At 34.4% G+C, this 21585-nt stretch overlaps 1 protein-coding gene and 4 non-coding genes across 10 annotated transcripts in view; 2 read left to right on the top strand and 3 right to left on the bottom strand.

Moving 5' to 3' along the window:
* Window positions 1-16256, top strand: part of LOC105217241 (protein spaetzle 3) — a 55710-nt gene extending 39454 nt beyond the window's left edge. For 5 of the 6 annotated variants that reach the window (XM_054227168.1, XM_011192151.3, XM_054227169.1 and 2 more), the window contains exons 4-7: window positions 9979-10103; window positions 15051-15371; window positions 15432-15557; window positions 15628-16256. In XM_054227168.1, coding sequence (XP_054083143.1) covers window positions 9979-10103; window positions 15051-15371; window positions 15432-15557; window positions 15628-15784 — 729 coding nt within the window. In that variant the 3' untranslated portion in view covers window positions 15785-16256. Of the gene's footprint in view, window positions 1-9978; window positions 10104-15050; window positions 15372-15431; window positions 15562-15627 lie in introns of those variants that run through there. The other variant, XM_054227170.1, reaches the window with a different exon arrangement.
* On the top strand, window positions 7764-7834 carry Trnag-gcc (transfer RNA glycine (anticodon GCC)). The gene has a single exon. It is a non-coding gene; the product is annotated as a tRNA-Gly (tRNA).
* Trnag-gcc (transfer RNA glycine (anticodon GCC)) lies at window positions 9086-9156 on the bottom strand. The gene has a single exon. It is a non-coding gene; the product is annotated as a tRNA-Gly (tRNA).
* Window positions 16257-17779: 1523 nt separating the features above from the next.
* On the bottom strand, window positions 17780-17850 carry Trnag-gcc (transfer RNA glycine (anticodon GCC)). The gene has a single exon. It is a non-coding gene; the product is annotated as a tRNA-Gly (tRNA).
* A 1396-nt stretch (window positions 17851-19246) lies between these two features.
* On the bottom strand, window positions 19247-19319 carry Trnav-aac (transfer RNA valine (anticodon AAC)). Its single transcript has one exon. It is a non-coding gene; the product is annotated as a tRNA-Val (tRNA).
* Window positions 19320-21585: the final 2266 nt, after the last annotated feature.

Raw genomic sequence — 21585 nt, 5'->3', positions numbered from 1 at the left:
TAGAGATGATATTACAAAAAAAAACTTGAAATGTGTGAGTGGTGAGAACTTGAGAGATAGGAAGAGAATTGAAAGTTCCACTTGAAGAACTTATACCTATTAGAATGAGAAATAAAACCGGATATCTAAAATTGAAAGAGTAAATTTTCTCAGTGAGATGTCCAGAGAGAACGATGATATCTGAAAATGAGATTGAACGACGTAATATAGGGTGTACTCCAGTATGGATTTGTTTCAATAGCTATAGCTCGGCTAGTATTTAAAGCTCTCATGGAAAGCTAATATAGAGGAGAGAGCTAAGAAGGTCTCGGTTGCCTTATATTGCTGCAGAGGCGCCATCGGAAAAAGATGGGGTCTCTCACCTAAGGTGGTTCTTTGGCTATATGAAACTATAGTCAAACCAATTATGTTCTATGGGATACTTGTGTGGTGGAAGTCTTTGGAAAAGACTTCACTAGTCAAAAGACTAGTAAGTGTTCAACGAGCGGCTCTCGTAAGTATGAGTGGCGCGCTCCGAACGACACCAACCTTGGCAATTAACGCCTTACTGCATATAGTACCCGTGGATATAGCTGGTCGATGCTTGGCTGCGAAAGCGGCTGTTAGACTTGGGGAATCCGAGTTTTTAGGTGAGTGCGTGCCTGGGCACTCAAGTATCTTCACACACTTCAGCTTCATTCCAAGGTCTTTGGATCATCTCCATGCCGCCGAGCTCAGCCCGGGCAACAATTTCACTGCTCTTAATCTTAATAATCTCTTAAAGGGACGTTTGGGCGGGAAGGAGTCGCTGGAGGCGAGGCGCGGTGAGCTTCTTCACGGATGGGTCGAAGTTGGCGGGGGAGTTTACTGTCGTGAGCTCCGCATCAACCTTAGTTTCAGGCATCCCTGGGTTCCTGGCCACTGCGGAATCGCAGGGAATTGTAAGGCTGATGAGCTTGCAAGGTCAGGGACGACAGACTCACTATTAGAAGCATGGAAGCATGTAGGAGCACCATTGTCCTACTGCGGTCTGCTATTGGACAGATGGGCTTCGGCTGAGCTGGGTAGGCGCTGGTCAGTTACCAACACATGCTTAGTCGTTAATAGTAAGGTTAACCGCGGTAGGTCTACTGAACTTTTCGCCCTAAGTAAACCTCACCTCTCCTTAGTCGTAGGGGTTCTTACTGGACATTGCCCCATTGGGATCCACGCTGTAAGGTTAAACATCTTACCGGATGCTAGCTGTAGAAGCTGCATGGAGGAGGATAAGATGGAATCGTCTCATCACTTTCTTCTGGAATGTCCCGCCTTTGCAAGATCAAGAAAGAGATTTCTTGGATCTCACTTTTTAGAACAGGCTCGCGAAATAGCGAATATAGAGGTTAAGAATCTCTGCAGATTTGTAGTAGGTTCAGGGCGCTTTGTCGACTCCTAATTTGTTAATCTAAGAGGGAACCAGGCTTCACAAAGGACTATATTTTAAAGTCTACGTGTGTTTTCCCTTTGGGAAACAGCCTTACAACCTAACCTAACCTAACATATAGCTCGGCTAAAAGTTAAAAAACTCTACAAAAGAACTTTAATATAATTTTTTTAGGGTAAAAAACCGACCAAGAACCATTGTTAACAAATTTAGTGGATTTGAATTGATGAAATTTTGAAAAGGTTCGAAGAGTAGCTAATTTGGTATATTTTATATCTCCTTACCGACATAAAACACCCATCGGTAGTTAAAATAAAATATATAGCTCGTTAAGGACCGTGGGGAACTTCTGGGAACAGTTCAAAACGAAACAAAGCGACGAAAATATTTCTTGTAGTTTCTTTTACAATTCTACCATGTTGACGGTTTTAAAACTGATACAGTAACAATAGCCACCAAATAGTGCGCTGGAAACTTTAATAACAGATTTTTAAGAATTGAATCTGAAACATTTGGGTTAGTTCAATCAATTACTGAATATGATGATTCAATATAAGATTCATGTTTGAACGAAGAAATATACATACATAGAACTTCTATAGCTCAAAGATCTCCATAACTCGAACTATTGATGTGGCAATAGAAGTAAAATTTAATACAAATACAAATCAATAAATCGAGCTTTTCTGCCAGGGAATAATAAAAAAATTATTTTTTTTTTTAAGGGTCCCTATATCGTATGGAGACAAACCAAAAATATGACATGGGATACAGAGCAAACTGCAACAAACACAATTACAGAATACACGTTCTAACGTACTAGGAACTGTATCTAGAAACGTTCTGAAGATTTCATAATAGCTTTAAGATATACCATATTTTTTAATATAAATATATAATATTTGCCTATACATAGATAAAATGGATATATCACTTGAAATATTTGAGATAATTCAGATTGATATGCCATGAAACCACAACTATTTACAGACTAGACTAATCTGAATACATCTAAATCCGCCATGATCGTTTGAAAGTGTAAAAAGTCAGATCGCAACCTAGTATACTTCACATAAAACTCCATAGTCTGTTCGTTAAACCTATTTGACCATGCCATAGATAACTTAAACATTGTAGAATAGTATGGATACTAGGTAAACACCTCCTAAAATTTACCAAAAGGTATCTATTCCTATTTCTGCTTCATATATAAATGATAGTAATTTTCATTTATTTTGTTGTATTGACAATGGATAAGTTTTTCAATGAGATCTTCATACTACCTGCGTATCACCTTTATAAATGCAACCAATTTTGTTTAATATTATGACTTCATTTATGGAGCTTCCTTTCCGTTGTATGTTAAGTTAATACAACGTGTAGGCTCATGCGGTTTTTAACCTTTCTATTCAATGCTTTAGCTTTTAGCAACTTATTACTAATTGAATTAGTTTAAGCAATTTATTATAGGCATTGGAGAAAAAATACAAGGAATATGCATGAACTATACTCTAATCCAATGGAACTGTGTGTGAATGGTTCATTAAAACAAAAAGCGTAAAACTATTGATTTGTTGTACTTTGTTATCAACATAAATTAATATGATTTCATCACACCTTAATTGTTAAATACAAAGGGAGCTCTTAGTTCAATGATACAAGGTCTCAAACGAGTAGCAACGAAAAGTGCAATTCTTTGTGTGGATTTACTGGCTTATATACCTCATAAATATACATAATATTTTTTTGTTCCTCTGACTCATATGTCATATGTTAGTAACAGCAAGTTAATTGCTAGTTTAATTAGTAAATTCCTATAAAATTAAGTAAAGTGGCTTATGGTCTAAAAAAGTTGACTGGGTGTGGTTCGATTATTGAGAATTTGAACAATTCGTTTAGTTGACTAATGACTTTAGTAGTGTATTAATTTTAGTTTTTATAAAAAATGGAATTTCAAATATAATTGATTTATGACTTTTACTTGTCAAGTTTTGACATTCAGTTGTCAATTTAAATAGTTTCCTGAAATTATCTGGTTCAACTTTTAACTGAATATATGCTTAATGGTCAGTGATTACTGTGATTTTTTTGGTTGTTGAATGGATAAAATTATCAAATAATTATCACAATTAAAGCAGTAAAATATATACAAAAAAGTACTCACCCTGTGGTATATGTGTTCTTCGAACGAGTTTGTCCAGAGAATTGTAATAAAAAATATTTTTATTAATGTCAAATATGGTCATTATTTTATTAAAAATGCGGAAAAGAACACTCGCCGAAATACGAAAAATTACAAAATCACTGGTTTCTGGAATTCAAACAAGCTGGTTATAAAGCTATAGACTTTTAAAAATAATAGAATCCCAAACAAAATTAATAGGGACGCTACAAAAGTGAACCGATAGGGACGGCAAACGACGTCAGATTTTTCTCGCTCTTTTGACATTTCTCTTCAGTAAGGCTTGTCATTTCATCGTGGAAAGATATACATTCTAATAACGAGTCGAAATTATTCAAATTTACTACCGAAATTGGGAGTCAGTCAACTTTAAGAGCGCTACGTCCCATTTCTGGTTGGCTCATTTCTAGTTGAATGGATTCCTCAATAAGCAAAATACACGTTAATGGTCAGGCAGGAATCCACAGGTACTACATGAGTCGCCATTGCATCACGAAAAAAATTACGGTTTGGTACGGCTTATAGGCCAGCAGCGTCATTGGGCCGTACTTCTTCCGTAATGATCGTTACTGTGAATGGGAATCGCTACCGCTCAATGATATTTTTGCCCCGAATTAGATGATATGGACATGGACATTATGTGGTTTCAAGAGGACGGCGCCAGAAGCCACACAGCGAATGTCACAGTCGATTTATTGAAAATCGGTTCCGTGAACGTGTTATCTCACGAAATGGTCCAGTCAATTGGACGCCTCGGTCTTGCGAATAACGCCGTTAGACAATTTCCAGTGGGGCTACGTCAAGTCTAAGATCCATGGCGACAAGCCAGCGAGGATTGATGAACTTCGTACGAATATCAAATGTGAAATTGAAGCAGTATCAGCCGATTTATGCTTGAAACCCGTCTAAAATTGTGTTCTGCGTCTGGACTTCTGTAAGCGTGCTCGTGGTAGCCATGCAAAAGAAGTCAACTTCCATACTTAATGGCATCGAATGTACTTTCACAGGTTCAGTGATATCCCAAACCGTTTTTGTTTTATTTTTTTTTTTTTTGTAGCGCTCTTAATGAAACCCCCTTTATTAATTTTTGAAGGGAACCCAGAAAAATCTAAAGTTAAATTCTTTTACCTACAAAAAAAAATAAAACCAAATTATTCGAAAACCTCCACCAAGTTATCTTCACCTCCTTTAACCTTTGTGAACAAGTGCTTACCGGATTTCAAACCAACCAACAGCATAATTTTGGCAAGAAATCGTGCCTGAGCATTTATGTCGGAACATTAATGCTCATCACATGTTATGCTTTACATTAAAAATTATTGCAAATTGTTGGCGTTCTAATTTCGAAATCGTGCAGCAGATAAACAAATTATTCAAAATAAAGCAAAGACATGATATTGCATTTAAACTTTGCGTTGAGTCTTAGCAAATTACCTGGAAACTAAGAAGACGTCTTCAAATTAAAATGTTTGATGGCATTGCAAGGTCTTTGCGACATAGCGGTTAAGTATAAGCAATATGGTGATTATATGGCATAACAGCATGCTTATAATGGCAGTATACCTCTCACGAAATTTGAGATTATGGTGAGTTGCTTAAAGTAAGACAGTGTTGCCATACTTATCTTATCGTAGGATATTTTTATAGAAATTCGTTTTGATATTATCTAGAAGAGGATGAAATGATCATGATCTTCATTAGAGTGCTCGCTGCCTCATCTTAACTGCTTCTTCATCTGCCATCAATAAGTGAGTTAACCGAGATCTGGGATCTGAGGTCTAGACTAGATATCTCTAATATAGTTTGATGAATTATGAAAATAATGAAATCCAAGGGAATATATTGAAGAGATCTTGTAAAGTAATCTTAGTACACGTTCTTCTTCGCAAGAAACTCTTCGAGATCTTCTATAGTCTCTTTAATGAAGGAAACCTAACCTCAACGTGTTCTACTTAACCTCAAACCCGGAAAATATTAGAATAATGAAGCTTTTAAGAGCTTAAAGCAGACACATCTAGCAATCCAACTTTAATCACATGAAAATTATAAAACATAGATGGTATAAAAACCTCAAAATATTCAAAGCAAACCTACATAACCGAAAATTCCATAGACAAATTCTTTATGACACCGCTTTTTATCACCATCAAATCGTATTAGCACGATTTCAGCAATTAAACGTCATCCTCCCCACCACCACCGCCACCAACATATCATGCTGCTTCTTCCTTCTACCGCATCAACTGTCAAAGGTTGTGCTGCGACAGTGCAAACTTTTGGAATTCGGCACTTTGCAATTATATTTTTTGAATTCTTTTTCAATATTTATTTTTGGTTTCTACAAGTGTTTAAAGCAGGTGCATTCAACTTTGTTGTCATTTCGGTGGCCTGCTGTTTAATAGTTGGTACTTTGTTAGTGGGCTACTTTTTGTTATTTGTTGGTGTTTGCCTTTCTAAAAATCCAACAAAAGCATGTTTGCCGCAATCGTTTGGCAACACCGTTTTTTTGACAGCCCCAGCAATGAGGTCGAGCATTTGTACGACTGACAATTTTGATGCGACATTAAAAAATTGTGGCAACCGAAAATATCAAATGCGGCAACAACAAACAAATGGGGATAATAAGGAATTGTGCGCGATGGAATTTAGTTGCATGCACTGCAATTTGATGATTGAGGAGTCAATAGGAGATATTATCTTTATTCATTTTGATAAATTAAAATGTCAACGAAAAGCTAAAGGAGAATTTCAACAATGAAGAGGTTGGGTAGAGCACCTTTAAATGTGAAAATATAAATAAGAGACATTCAATAAATATTATTAGGACCATAAATGAGAACAGCTAGTTCGAGTATATCTCAATTTAGATTATATTCTGTGACTGATCTTTACTCCATGTGGGAAGGACCTCCAACCTAAGGGAAGGACTTATGAAGTTGTGTGATCTCCACTAGTCGTTTAGACAGTTAGGGTCGTTTGACAGGTTTGCGCGTGTGGTGCTCAGGCGGTGAAGACATTTAGCTGAAAGCCCGGGTTAGCTTCTTGTGTGAATGGTGTGTGAATTGGATCAAAGTATGGAGTTCAAATCCTGGTCACCAGTCCAGAGCAGTATTGAATCTCAACTTGTAGTAGTAGAACCGGAGCCCTTGGAGTTCGCTTCAACCTGCTCATGAGGAGTTGCATTGCAACCGGGTGCCGGACCAAAAGTATGGCAGAGGTTTTAGATAGGCCTCGAACGATACCAAGGTGATTAGTATGTCCATTCCACACTGTCAATTGATACCGAATAATAACCGTGGAGTAAGGTAGTCGAGTCCACCTATACTGCTTAAATGTCCAAAATATGAGTTCCCAAATATTCTACTAGTCTCTACATAACAAACTAGTAGAGACGGAAGAGCTTTGATAAGATGATTCCACCTCGTTTTCTTATAAACAACTTCGACATTATCGGAAAAGATCTTATGCCTCCCGGTTAGAAACCATCAACTAGGGAAAGGGTAACTTTAGGAGACCAGGAAGATCCTGAGATCTCTTGCGATTTACCCCGGAACCGAAGAATCTCGCAATCGTACAAGTAATGACAGTTGGTCAGTGCTCAACAAATTCACTAGAGCTCAATCCACATATGAATATATAGGTACTCCGACTCATACCTGATTAGGTAATATTTAAAGAAGAGTGTCTCAGCTTCTTCAGCTCACTATTTTCACTTTTGGTGTAGGGTATCTAAGCTTCGGTGCGAACGCGATTTTTCGTTTTCAGTGAAACTTATCAAATAATTGGGGTTTCGGTCAACGGACACTTTGATTAATTATAGCCAGTCATAAGTGTTTACTCAATATATACATACAGACATATATGATCAAATAAATATTTAAGTTATCAGCGATAAGCAGTGATTTAGTTTGAATGTATATTTTTAGACTGATACTTCTATAAAGTGATAATGCGCAGTACTGACTCTAGCGTATATGTATGTATGTAGACATAGCTGCCTTTGCAACATCTTCAGCTGTTTGTTTGTATATGTTAGCTGCAGGCAGCATCCAAATCCAGTTTTTGAAGCCCGTCTCAAGCGCAGCTGATAATGTGATTAGCGATTTGTTGTGGGTTTTGTGTAAAGTATTGCTTGAAAATGCTTCAGCGATTGAAGTGCGAAGAAGATATAGACACCAAGCATCGGTGGTTCAGTGGTAGAATGCTCGCCTGCCACGCGGGCGGCCCGGGTTCGATTCCCGGCCGATGCAATTTAATTTTTTTGGATTAATTGTTATTTTTGGTATAGTAGAGTTAAAGTATAGTATAAAGTTCTTAAATTTTTACCTTCAAGTTCTTTGCTTCAAGCTGGATTTTAAAGGATAATTAAAATTATTTTTACAAGCTCCTTTGGCGTAAGGAAGGTTGTACCTACTATCATATGGGAAGCTCTTTATTTATTTCGGGATTTCAGAGCTAATTCCTTCACTGTATTTTGCTTTATACTACTACATAACTAATATATGAATTCAATGAATTTCTTGAACGGGATCTTAATGGAAAAAGATTATAGACATATATAGATATAGTTTAGAATTATTATCCGATTTAAATCAATTTTATGTCCAAAATATTTATAATAGTCAAGCAGCAATCAAGACAACAACTCGGTTTGTATTTCGGCCAAAAGTGTTTTGGATACCAGGGTGGCAGTAGAGAGAGTTGCTAGGAACACGTGTCTTCACTTCTACTAGGGTGTCAGAACATAAAGGCATTGAAGGCAACAAGGTTTGGACGAAATTGACAAGAACGGTGTTAAACTGTCATCCGGAAACGCGACCGACATTGACTAACCCATGCACTGTCTCTACGATGATCTGTACAGGGGCATGCCTAGAAAGATCTTAACACGTTGGTCAAATATACCGGGGTGTAAAACCGCTAAAGCCATGTGTAAAGCGGTAGATCAGAAGTACACCAAACGCCTACTGTTACTCGATTGAAGGGACTACTCACTGGCCACTGTCTGGTGGCGGCACATGCCTACAAAATGGGAGTTACGGATCGAATGCAGGTAATGTCAGGAGCAAGGTGCAATTGAACCAATGTGACGGCAACGTGACGGCACTCCATCTGGTATCGCAAAGGACCAGACTGATCTATGTGTGGCGTATTGGCCTACTAGTATAACCTAACTTAACCTAATGAAGTTATGTTACTGAGGTCTGATAGAGCTAGAACGGAAAATGATTCTTCCTTTACCTCGTATGTACACATAAAAATTAGAACTTAATAACTTAAAACTGACAATTTTAATTTCCAAATATCAATCGATAAGCCAGATATTGGTTGAAAGTTTAACCTACAAACGTCACTTTAAGAAAACATATTATACTAACATACATGAACGATTTAATCGAATGGAAAAGTGATTCTCTCTGAATCTATTTAAGTAATGAAATATTTATTTAAACAATTCCATATTGTTAAAAAAGTTTTAAGTAGAATATTAAAAAGAAAATTGCATCGGCCGGGAATCGAACCCGGGCCGCCCGCGTGGCAGGCGAGCATTCTACCACTGAACCACCGATGCTTATGCTCCATCGGTCCCCAACAACTCTCAGCTAAGGTAGCTTGGTGCGAAAGGAAGTAATAAATAAGAAAGTTATACTTAAAAAAATATTTAAATTAATAGCAGTGTTTATTTATAAATGTTTATTTTTATAACCACGCATGGAATTCAAAATGGAAAGATTCATTAAGCATTCATATGCATTAATATAAGCATGAGAATAAAAATAGTTTATATGATATACAAGAAATATTTCGCAGACTTTTGTTTTTGAAATTAAAAAAATCTCATATTTATTAAAAATATTATTATTATTGCTATATTAATAGGGCCACTTGAATAAATATATCAATAAAATCGGTGATGAAATGGTGTTGATTAAAATTGAACAATTTTCGAAACATAAATTCAGTATTTCAAATACATACTATTTTTTGAAGATTTTAAAAATTTTACACTACTTTTGGAATTTTAATTTCGAAAATTTATTATTTTAAATAATTGGACTTTATCTAATTTTCATGTTTACAAGTTTATTTTTTAATTCTATTTTTGATATCTCATACTTAATTTTTATATTAATTTTTGAAAATTTACATTGAAAAAAAATCGATTTTGAAAATTGTAATTTAAAAATATCGATTTTTGAAAAAGTTTATTTAAAAAATATTAGTTTATCAGAATTTTTATTAATTTTGATTTACTTTTATTTTTTTAATTACCATATTTTGTACTATTTTTTTTCAAAAAAAAATTTTCCTTAATTTGGAGTATTTTGATTTTTTTTTAATTTTGTTTCTTCATTCACTCTTTCACTTTCTGTTTATTTATTTTTTTTTTCAGATCTGGTGGACTGCATTGTCTGTTGCCTTGGGTCTAGATGTGCGCGGTGATATAATCAAAGGTGTGCCATGCATCAAACGTTACCATCAATTATTCTGTCCGACGGCGGGCAACAGCTATCCAATGTAAGTAGCAAAATGCTTGTAAATGTGTATATGTATATTACTGTATAAGTTCATAAGTCGTTTACGCTTATCGCCATTTAAGGCGGCAAACAACTAATCACTTGGCGTTTGAGCTCATTTGCGTTGATTATCGCAAATTAGCGCGTCGGCAGATTTTTCAATATCATTTTTCGTTTACATACATACATACATACAAATATTTTTGAATTTTATTTTCGTTTCGTTTCTTTCATTTTGCTACTTAACCCTAACCTTAAAATATTTTCATTAACCTGTTGGCGGTAATTATGAAAAAATGCGATTTGATAGTGGATAATTAAAAATTTTGCATGCAAATAAAAAAATATATACTTTGTATGTATAACTATTAAATATAACTAATAAAAACAAGCAAAAAAATAATTTAAAAAAATCAAAAATCAAAAAGTAAAAAAAATAATTTCATTCACACTCATTTTGAGTCACTCAAGTTCAAGCAAAAATGTAACCTACTTCTCTCGAAAATTTTCGAAAATAAATTCATTAACTGTAATTAATGTTTAATAAAAAGTCATTAACACCGTAATTAATTTTTTTTATTTGTTTGTGTTTTATAATTGATTTATAAATTGGTTTTGCTTTTGTATCGAATTATGAGTTGAGTAGAGTAGTTTTAACTTGTAGCGGTCAAGTTTTTAACTGAATTTCAAAACCACAAGCCGTTATTTGATTTTAAAACATAATTATGAATTAATAAATATTTTTATTGCTTACAAAAACAACAACCAATTAAAGTTTCATTAAACCAATTGAGTTTAGGATTTGTTATATATTAAGTGAAGTGATTATTAAAACAATATCAGAATATTAGTTTCATTTCTCACGTTAAAATTGATCAGGGACTTGAAAATATAGATATGACCCCTATGTTAAGTCACCGATTTGTTCATACTACTGTTACCATCATTGTTGAACATTATCTCCTTCTTGTTCGTCTTCTCTCTTGATACAATATGTTTCAATCAATTTCGAAAATAGGCGTCTATCATATTAGTTCTATCGAAGGAAAGTACTCAATTATTCATAATTTAATTTCATTAAGTAGCTAGTTTAGTACTGTTTTCGTTTCAACAACTCCTAATCTAGATACGTCCTTCGATCTTCATCAGTTAGATATAATTTTAACATCGAGTCAGGACAGCATAGGTACTCACTTCACTTATGTATAGGATTCTGATCAGAATGAAACGAGCTATTGCTGACTTTAGCTCTCTCTCTCTCCCACCTTTTCAGTTCATATTAGTTTCCAATGAGAACTAACTGAACACATTTCAATAGTTCTCTGCATTTTTAATATGTTTTCAGTTTCTTTCAGCCTAGAAGTTCACTATATTATGACTTGAAACATTGAGCACACTATTTTGTTACATTCGCTTCTTGCCCCTAGTCCCTAACGATCCCTCACATTTTGCCGACTCCACCTAACAGACTTTCTATAACCCCTACCATAATACTGAGTTCTTGGTTTCCTAGAAATAATTGAGTTTTTGTCTGTCCACTATCATACTACCTAAAATTAAAATAGACCTGGGCTGTCGAAACTGAAAGAAGACCTGCAGAAGATCACTTAATTCGTGCCTGATTCACTTTTTGATTCATTAGAGAATGCTATCGATTGCCTCCGGTTCTCCCTCGTTTATTTATTGAACAAATGTCAAGCATGACTTCCTGAGTTTGTGCTAAAACTTGCTAGTGGATTACTCGAAATCATTTTAGTTGTCAACTAATGACTATCTTTGTTATAATAAAAACATAAAGTTGACTTCAAGAAGTTATTGATTTTATGTCTTGATGCAAAGCCACACGCGCATGCTCATAAATCCATCATAAAAAATAATAAATAATAAAGAAATGATGATTTTAACACAAAAAGAATTTACCATATAAATAAATTATGCAGTTAGTTGCGTAATTTACGAGCTGTTTATGGTTAAATTGGTTCATAAGCTCAAAAACCAGAAATTCAATTTTATTTCCACTCTTTTTTGCACACCCAAGAGTTATTTGATAAACTCGTTAAAATTCACTCACCGATGCAATTCTAGAAAAGGAGATTCTACAGTTATTATTGTCATTCTTTTGCGCATAGCAATTAGCAACAGTTTAATATTGAACAGTTATATAATGGTTCGTGAGTATTGACGCAGGAAGCAGAATATGCTTCTTCAATGAAATTAATTTATGACAAAAATATAATTTGTGGGCGGTGATAATGAATGGTTAGTACCAAGGAACAAATATTTATAAGATTTCTATTGAGAAGCTGGGTTTAAATCTGAGTCTTATGTTTTGCAATACTTTGTCCTAAATTTTTTTAGTAATAAATTATTTTTTTTTGTATAAAATAAATTAATATTGTTTATTCCAATTTATTTTAGTCTCCCAATGCATTAAAAAAACAAAATTCCCACCATCACTCTCATTCATAACTCGTTTTAAGACGGCTTTAAATCTTCTTTTCGAATAACACAACAAATCGAAAAATATATTATATATGAAAATATAAAATTCATTTGTAATATTTAAGTGCGACAGATTAGCATTTTGTTTTTGTTTTGAATTTTATTTTCGCTTCCGTTGAAATGAGTGCTCTGACCTTAGCTGGCACAAGCGCCACACAAAATGATACAGTGGTTTATTTTTTGCATATCATGTTTAAAGGGATCCGCAGAGTTTTTTTCGTTTTACTGATGGAACAAAACTTGGTGATATGATTTGAGGTGTAGCCACTTCTAACATAACCTAACTTCACTTTACCAACAAGTGTTTATCTTTACCTAAGCTAACCTAAAAATCTTAGTTTGACTCGAGAAAGATTCCCGTGTTGCATATGTACATACATATATCTAAGTTCTCGCATTGTCTTCAACATTCCAGGTTATATAAATACACACTGAAATAGCCAAGCTGTTGGGAATAAAGATTAAGAGCTCTCAGATCAGTAAATATTTTTATAAATTTATCGATTAATGATCACCATTCAGGTTGAAATGTTAATATAGGAATAATTTGAGGTCTTATAGAACTGGTAAACCTTCAGAACCAGAGAATTTTAATCAATATATTCATGCTATTTGCTAGAGTACTCTTCAGTTGGTTCTGTTTTGACAAATATCCAAAACACAAGTGCTGTCTTGAAACTTCAGTGAGTTCCGGAGGGCCCAAAAATGTGTTTGGCTTTGCTTTAATGAGAATCTAGATCATTCAGATAGTAATACTATGTTTACATATAACGAGATTATCTCCATTTACGAGCTTAACTCGATAATCTGTATTTAAGAAATGACATTTCTCATACAAAATTCCTCTCTTGATAATCGGAGATTATAAATTTATCTCGTTTTATACAACTAGATTTTCGGTGTTATTCCTAGTTTTATCGATAATTTTGCGAAGAAAAGGAGAAATATAACACATTTGACATTTGATAATCTCATTTGGCTATATGTAAACGGTTAGATTATTGAACGAGCTTAGAACGAGATTATTTTCATATGTAAACATACTATAAGAAACAATCTGTGTTCAAAACAGTCAAATCTGCATAATCGGCCCTCTGTCTGCCCTCGGCAACATAACTCAAATTATTTGGAGAACGTTTTCTATCCCTACAACAATAACGGGGAAAGTACGAAATAGCCCTTCAATTTAACCTGTTACAATTTACATAATTGTAAAATAAGATCGCCGAAACAAAAATCTCTAGTCTCATAAAAATAAAGTTATTGAGGAACAATAAATCGAAAATTTAGTAAAAATATTCCAGTTTAAGAAGATGAGAGAACTCAATAAGACGACAAGTAATTTTTGGAAGTCATCCTCCAAATTCTGTGGGTACTCGGAAGTCAAACGAACACATAACAAGATAAAATACTAACAAAATACCGACAAAAAGTAGTTCCGTTGATTTGTCATAACAAAATTTATGTTATAAAATATTTATTCACACCCATCTATCGTGTAATGGATTTCGGAAGTGTCTGAGAAGTGAAAAACACTACATAACTACATATATGCATAAATTCATGACGCCTTCGTCTTGGTAAAAATATTTGTACGATAAATATATACAAATATAGTTAGACAAGTTCTCTGCGGGGGCGCCATTGTTGAAAATTACATGGAAAATTAATCAGAAAAAAATGTTCGCTGCATTTACTACAACAGACGAGTAAATTTACAACTTGTAAACCCGCACAAAATGATTTGCAATGTAAACAATTAATGAATGAATGAGTGAGTAATAGAATATTTATATGCATCAATAGTAACAAATGTGTTTCGTCAATGAAATTCCAGTGCGATTGACGTCGATTCATACATTTACGAGTTAGATTTATGACAGATGAGCGAATCGAAAGGTGTGAGCACACGCCCACTCAAGTTGTCATAGACTGTGTTACTTAGTAGTTGTATTTGACAGTTGTAACTGTAGTTTTGTTTATAGCAAAAAGTTGCGGAATAAATATTGAATGGAAGTCTTAATTAGTTCTATTAATATTTTTATCAGATCGAGAATTAGCCTATGAAAAGAGCCTTCTATGGGTCTTTCTATATCTAGTGACCCAAATTATCAGTTCTAATTTCAAGAAATTAACAGAACAACCTTCAAACTATTCAGAAGCATTTGAAATTTTGTAAGACTTTAGAAAGACAAGTGATCTAATATAGCTAACTTTAGTTTTCATTGAAATTTTTAGTAATTACTACCCTGCGTCCATAGAATTGGGGTGTCTTGTAAAATAATAGGTCTACATATGACTGAGGGTTCTGTATTAAAAATATATCATAGGACCTCGTTTCTTATCAAATTCGCTACAGACAGACACTCTCTCTGTAGTTCCATCATTTTTTCTTCTTCAATGCTATGACGATTCTAACATTTCCCCGATATTCTTCTCATTGCAGTGATAAAATCGAACGCTTCATCGACGACAATAAGGCACTGATGCGACGAATGTACGGCGACTTTGAGATGAATCTCGAGCCTGGCGGTCCACAGTCACAAACGAAGAAACGCAAACGTAGATTCATTGACGATCCCGATATATTCATACCACCAGGCGCATTTCCGGCAGTGGTGCCAGACGATGAAGGCAGCACGGAACCACATGCTGAGGAGGCTGGCGAAAGTTACTTCGGCAAGTTGCGCAACAAACGACAGGCCAATCGAAATGCGAATAAACCGAATACGAATTCGTTTGCGAATGCCGGGCAGAATACGGGAAGGTGGGTGGTCAATTGAATATTGAATTAATAAAATTCTATAATTTAAAATAACTTTTGAAGGGTGGACGCATGCGAGTCTAAGGTGGAGATCGTTACGCCATATTGGGCCTCCAATTCGGCGGGTAAAATACGCGCCATTGTGAATACACAGCACTTCGAGCAGGCCATACATCAGGAGGTTTGCACGTAAGTCTCTTTATTTATTGAATGTTTCGAGAAAGTGTTTCAAGATAATTATTTTTTATGTCTCCCTCAGCACGCCAGCAACATCGCGCTGTGATCGCGACTGTGGTTGTGAGCAAAAATATAAGTGGCATCGCCTACTAGCCTACGATCCGGATAATGATTGTAAGGGCATCTTCATGGACTGGTTCCTCTTTCCGTCGTGTTGTGTGTGCAGATGTAAGCCATAAGCTTTGCAGGTGGAGCAAAAAAGACAACGAACTCAACTGTTCTCTCTACATTTCATTAAACTTAAGTCAAATAAGTAATATACTTAAATTTCAGCAAAAACTCTAAACTTTTTCCTTTAAATCGAATTAGTTAATCATTTTCAAATTATATTTCTACTCAATTCGCGCACATTTTTAGGTTAGATTTATGAGCATAAGTGAATTTTAGTTTTTTGCAAGTTAATATAGCCTTTTTAAGACATGGCAACTCTGCTAAGCATGCATAAATAACAGTTATAGTTCTATACATATAAGTTACTTGCTTAAACTAGTAGTTAAAAGATTATTAGTTGTTTTGAAAATTACCTTACTATCAATATTATTATCTAACTGTTAAGTATTGATAATTAAATAATTTGTTTCCAAATATAATATTTCGAGGTGTTCATTTTACTTTTAAAACTTATATTTTCACAATATTATGAGATTTTTCTTTAATTTACAATTTTAATTTTTTTATAGATTTTATGTAAAAATGATAATTGTTACAAAAATTAAATATAATGAATATAAAAGTATATATAAATAGAATATAATACGTATATGTTGAATAAAGCTATATATGTATAAAATGTTTCGAATATAAAAATCAATGAATTCTAATAAAGTGGACTAATTAGTAACAAAAAAAAAATAAAAGTATTTTTATTTATATACCAAATAATAGAAGGGAGAAGGGACCTGGAACGAACCACCACAAACAAATAATCTCTATCCTTGTCTTAGAGTAGTAATCTTAACAAGAATACTGTCAAAGTTTCATGACATTTCATCAGATCGTTCTCTTGTAACGTTGGAGGTTACTTCAAATAAGGTTAACCCATAAATGCATGGCGTATCATATATGGTACATGCACAGTAGGAAATTACCGCAGTTTTCAGAAGTTTGTACTCAGTTGACAGTGACCTAACGAAGTGGCCGGAAGTCTCCATATTGGTGGTTGACCTCATGGATTTAAGGGTTAAAATGGAAACGGAGTTGACCTCATGCATTTAAGTGTTAAGATGGAAACAAGCGCCTATGTATGCCTCGAAATTTCATACCATGGAGCCGTTATTATAATCTTAAAGAACTGTCACAACATATGCATTACTCTAGATCGAGATTATGTCGAAGTATAAAGCCAAATTTTCATTCAAAAAATACATTTCAATAAAATACTTTTCAGAACATGTTGGAATGAGTGAACATTAAGAACGGCTCCGCACATATTCTCGAGAGCGGAGCAAATTATATGAAGCTTCTCTGAACTGCTTCTATTCTATTAACATAGACAATGAAAAGAGAGAAGTTGTTGACCACCAACCAAATAAGTTAGTCACTCTGACAGGAACCTCAAGACTTTAGACACTTTATTTCAAGTAAACAAACACGAAACCTTCACGAAGAAATATCATTTATACAGAGAATAAATTAAGGGATTTGGACACTACCCTGGGGTATACCAAAGACGTGACAAAGGCGAGACCAGACATTATCAAACCAATCTGTATTTGAGATCAGCCCACAGTGAAAGCTACTAAATAAATAAGTAACTGTTATTATATTCTGATTTTGAAAACAGATTCTGAGTATTTCTCTTAGAACTATATTTCTATAAATCAAAACCTTGTCGATCAAAGATGTTGGCATTGTTTAAGTTAAATATGAGAGTGAATATCACTTACCAGAAATGTAGTAGGTCCGGCATCAAGACCCTGAAATAGAAAATATATATGTATATTTTTATCAAAATTATACATTTTGTTAAATAATTAGTGTTAGTTATCTATTCAATTGCATAAATATAGATATATCCCTAAAATGATCGTCCACTCTTATTAAAACTGTTTCACAAAACTGACATTTATGAAATGACATAAAATACAGTAAATAAATTATCGAAACGTTTTTTCGAATTTGGGAGCAAATTGTATGTATGTATATTTTTGTAGAAAAAAATCAAAAAAGTAAATTGCATCGGCCGGGAATCGAACCCGGGCCGCCCGCGTGGCAGGCGAGCATTCTACCACTGAACCACCGATGCTTATGTTCCCATTTTCATTACTGACATTTTAAGCGAACACTAGTTGTATTTACTCTGATAATAACACAGAATGTACAAGACATCAGCGCAGAAATATTGACCATGATATGGTAAAATTAACCAAATGTGGTTGATGTCTATGCTAACTACAGTGCCGCTCAAACTCTGAAATGGATATACAAACTCTGAATGGATAAACAAAGGGCAATCTAAATAAATTTTTAAGCACTAATGAAGAAAAAGGTTAGATTATTTTATTTTTTAGTATATTTGAGATTCAAATTTTAATAATTTAAATTCTACTCATATTTTCAAATCTATTTGAATGAGTTCAGCTATAGAATTGCAGTCAAAAATAATAGAACTCAACTGGGACCTTATTTATTCCTTCAAGTTTTATGGCATTCATTTAGCATTCCCTAGATAAATATTTAAGTACAACATGTGTGAATAGTTGTATGTACAAATGCATTTCTATGTGGAAAGAATATCTCGTTTCTATAACAATTTTAATACTTAACGAGTCACATTTAGATATTTATTCAGCGAATAATATGCATAGAAAACACATACGGAAAATATACACATTCGCACATATGCACTGAACTAACCATTCATGTATTTTTATAATTTACTGCCTTTGAAAATTTTAATGAGGTTAATTTGAATAGACAAGTGATGAAATTGGAATGCCAAAACACACATAGTTACATAGTATTTAGCGGATAATCCATATGTGTAAGTAGAATATCATCTAGAATATTAATTACAGTGGAACTTCTTTAACTCGTATTACCATAATCCATAAAAAAACTTCGAGTTAGAGAGACTTCGAGTTAAGGCTCTTGACTTCTGTATTCCATGCCTTTGTTATATGATTTATGCAATCCATAAGTGTAATATTATAGTTTTACTTCGCATCCGTACGATATTGAGGGACTCTTTTAAAATAATGCCTCGATAGCAAAAATTTAAATTTTGTATTATGCCCTGGTCGAAAAGTGCGATTTATGAAAGGAAATTTATATAAAATTTGGCTTCTATTGCCACTCCAAGTGTTATGGAGATCTTTGAGTTATGGAAGTTCCACTGTATTTTGAATTTGTGTCCGCTTATTCAAAGAAAGTTGGAAAAAATAAACTTTATCGAGTGCACACTGTACACAAATTCGATTTACTGCGAAAAATAAGTAAATGTTAGCATACTTTTAGGCCCTTTCAAATACATTTAAAAATTTAATATTAATAATACATATTCCAAAGAATCTTTTCAACAACTGACATTAACAGTAAGCAATATTTATGAAAAAGAAAAAAAAGATTAACGTACTAAATTTATTAGAAAGTATAAAAAAATAAAAGTTTTTTAGTTAGGAAATGCGAAAAAAAATCTTAACTGTTTCCGCCCGGGATCGAACCGGGGGCCTTCCGCGTGTTAGGCGGATGTGATAACCACTACACCACGGAAACAGATGTTTCTATAGGAGCTTAACTGAGGTTTTGTTAGGTATGTACACAATGTGGTGAATGTTTTTAAGCCAATTAAACGCCCGTATATATATGTAAACTAAAATTCATTAAACAAAATAACGGTTATGCGTTATACATATTAATATAAACAAGTGTATGTGAAACCTTGAATAAAATATGTATTATGGGAACTGGAATCCTATCTCTTGGCACTAAGGCAAGAAGAAGGCCAAGAACAAGATAGAAGGACGTATTTAACGAAAATCTGAAGAAGCTCCAATTGGAAAACTGGAGATAGACCTCGAAAGAGGAAGAATGAGTAGCTTGAAGACGTATTGTTCAGCAGGCCAAGAGCTGTAGAGCCAATTGATACAAAATTTCGATATTATCAATCGAACTTTTTCCAAAGGGGCTCGAGAGCTTTTTGAGTAAATTCGTCACTTATGTATTTACTGATCTAGTTGATGGATCCATATGTACAACCCTTCGAATATTTTTTTTTAAATAAGAAGCAACCCCGATAATATTTCAAAAATATAGAATTAAAGCCTGCTTCCGAAAGCGCTAAATTTAATCAATTAGCTAATTGTCTACTTTAAAAGCCTGTTTGGAACGCATATCATTACCTAATGTGAGAATCTGCAGAACTTTCAATGTTTTTCTCCTCAGATCGAGCCACTACGTCTTTAAACCCCCCATCTAATTCTGTAAATTAAAATGTTTATCAAGCGACCACCGCTTCAATTGACCTCAGTCAGCAGTTTGTGGTACTTAGTATTTATATCGGCGATATTGTAGTCTCTCCCTCCTCCTACTATCAATTGTCGCACACATGCAATAATCATTAAATTTTACGACTGTCCATTCTGTAAAATAACTCAATTCAATAGACGACGCAAAAAGCAGTGCGAACACTTCAAAGTTGTTCAAGGATGCAGCAACACACCCCACATAGCGCAAAGATAGCCGGTTTCTTATGCAATTTACCCTCCTGATTGCATTGTATATATGTATGTCTGTAAGTAGGCAACGGCCTATCATCATATCGTCACGACTTTTTGCAACTGCATTTAATCGCTTTGTGTCTGAGCCGCACAAACTTGCTGGGATTATATGGGAGCGGTCGCGGTTTGGATTGTGGCGGAGGGTGCGAAACTGGAGTCGATGTCATCATCACTGAATTATGTATAGATTGCATTGGGTGATGACATTAATGGAATAATTTCATACTCGTCGCAATGAATGGTCATTTGGGAGTGCCTTGGTGGCTGTTGTGGTGAACATTAGAAGTGAGATAAAACGGATTTATCGAACCTGTTGGAATGTGATGGATGCAAAAGGATTGCAACTGGTGTAAGGATAGAATTTGTCAGTGATTCAAGTTTTTTGGATGCAAACTTAACAGTATAATACAGTATAATCAAAGAGAGCTCAGCTGCTGTCTACTTTTTCCCTTAGATGCCGACAGTATGAAACTGGTTCAACGAAATTTAATGTTTCGCTAGTAGGCTTTCGATTAGCCACGTTCAGGTGCTCCGAAACAGCGCGACCACGAAGAAAAACATGGCAAATTCTGCACTGACAGTCCGTTGGTTGAGGGAGCGCCGAAACCTAAGAAAACAAAAAGACCGCGTTGGGTATGTTAAGGCTGTCGGGCCGCAGCTCTTATATTTTGTAGTTATTCGCATCTCCACTGTCAGTTCGTTAAAGATTTCCTACATGGAAGTGATTTCTTGTGAGCACTTGGTGCGTGAATTTTTCCCTTCTGTACTAGTTTATAGTGCACATTTTAATTGCATTTCATTGGTAACAAGTGTAGCTGCTGCAGTCCACGCTAACAGTACTTAAACTGTTGAGCTATTAAAAAGCTCAGTGTGGGCGCTCTAATTTTTACGACAGTACGCGTTGGAATTCAATTGGTTTGTGGTGGTTTCGGGAACAGGTTTGTATCAAGGTAAATAAAAGTTAATGCCTTTACCACACTTACGGCACGTTTGTGACCTTGTCTTCTTTAATTTAATTAAAATGTGGACACATTTTTGAGTTTTTGTGATTTTATGGCTAGCAGAATACAGTGTATATCAAAATTCTGCAATATATCCTAATTTTGAGGAAGGAGCTAGGTCCGATGATGTTACATACTATTATACATGACACTACGTGCGTCGACAAAGTCCTCAAATCAAGTAACAATTTAAGCCAAAACCTCCCTTTATTCAATTACCAATTATTTATTAACTAGTTATAACTAAAAAACGTTATTATC

This window comes from Zeugodacus cucurbitae, chromosome 3, assembly GCF_028554725.1.
Source record: "Zeugodacus cucurbitae isolate PBARC_wt_2022May chromosome 3, idZeuCucr1.2, whole genome shotgun sequence".
Lineage (NCBI taxonomy): Eukaryota > Metazoa > Arthropoda > Insecta > Diptera > Tephritidae > Zeugodacus > Zeugodacus cucurbitae.
The sequence above is the reverse complement of the archived record's forward strand: the minus strand, read 5'-3'. Positions and strand labels throughout refer to the sequence as shown.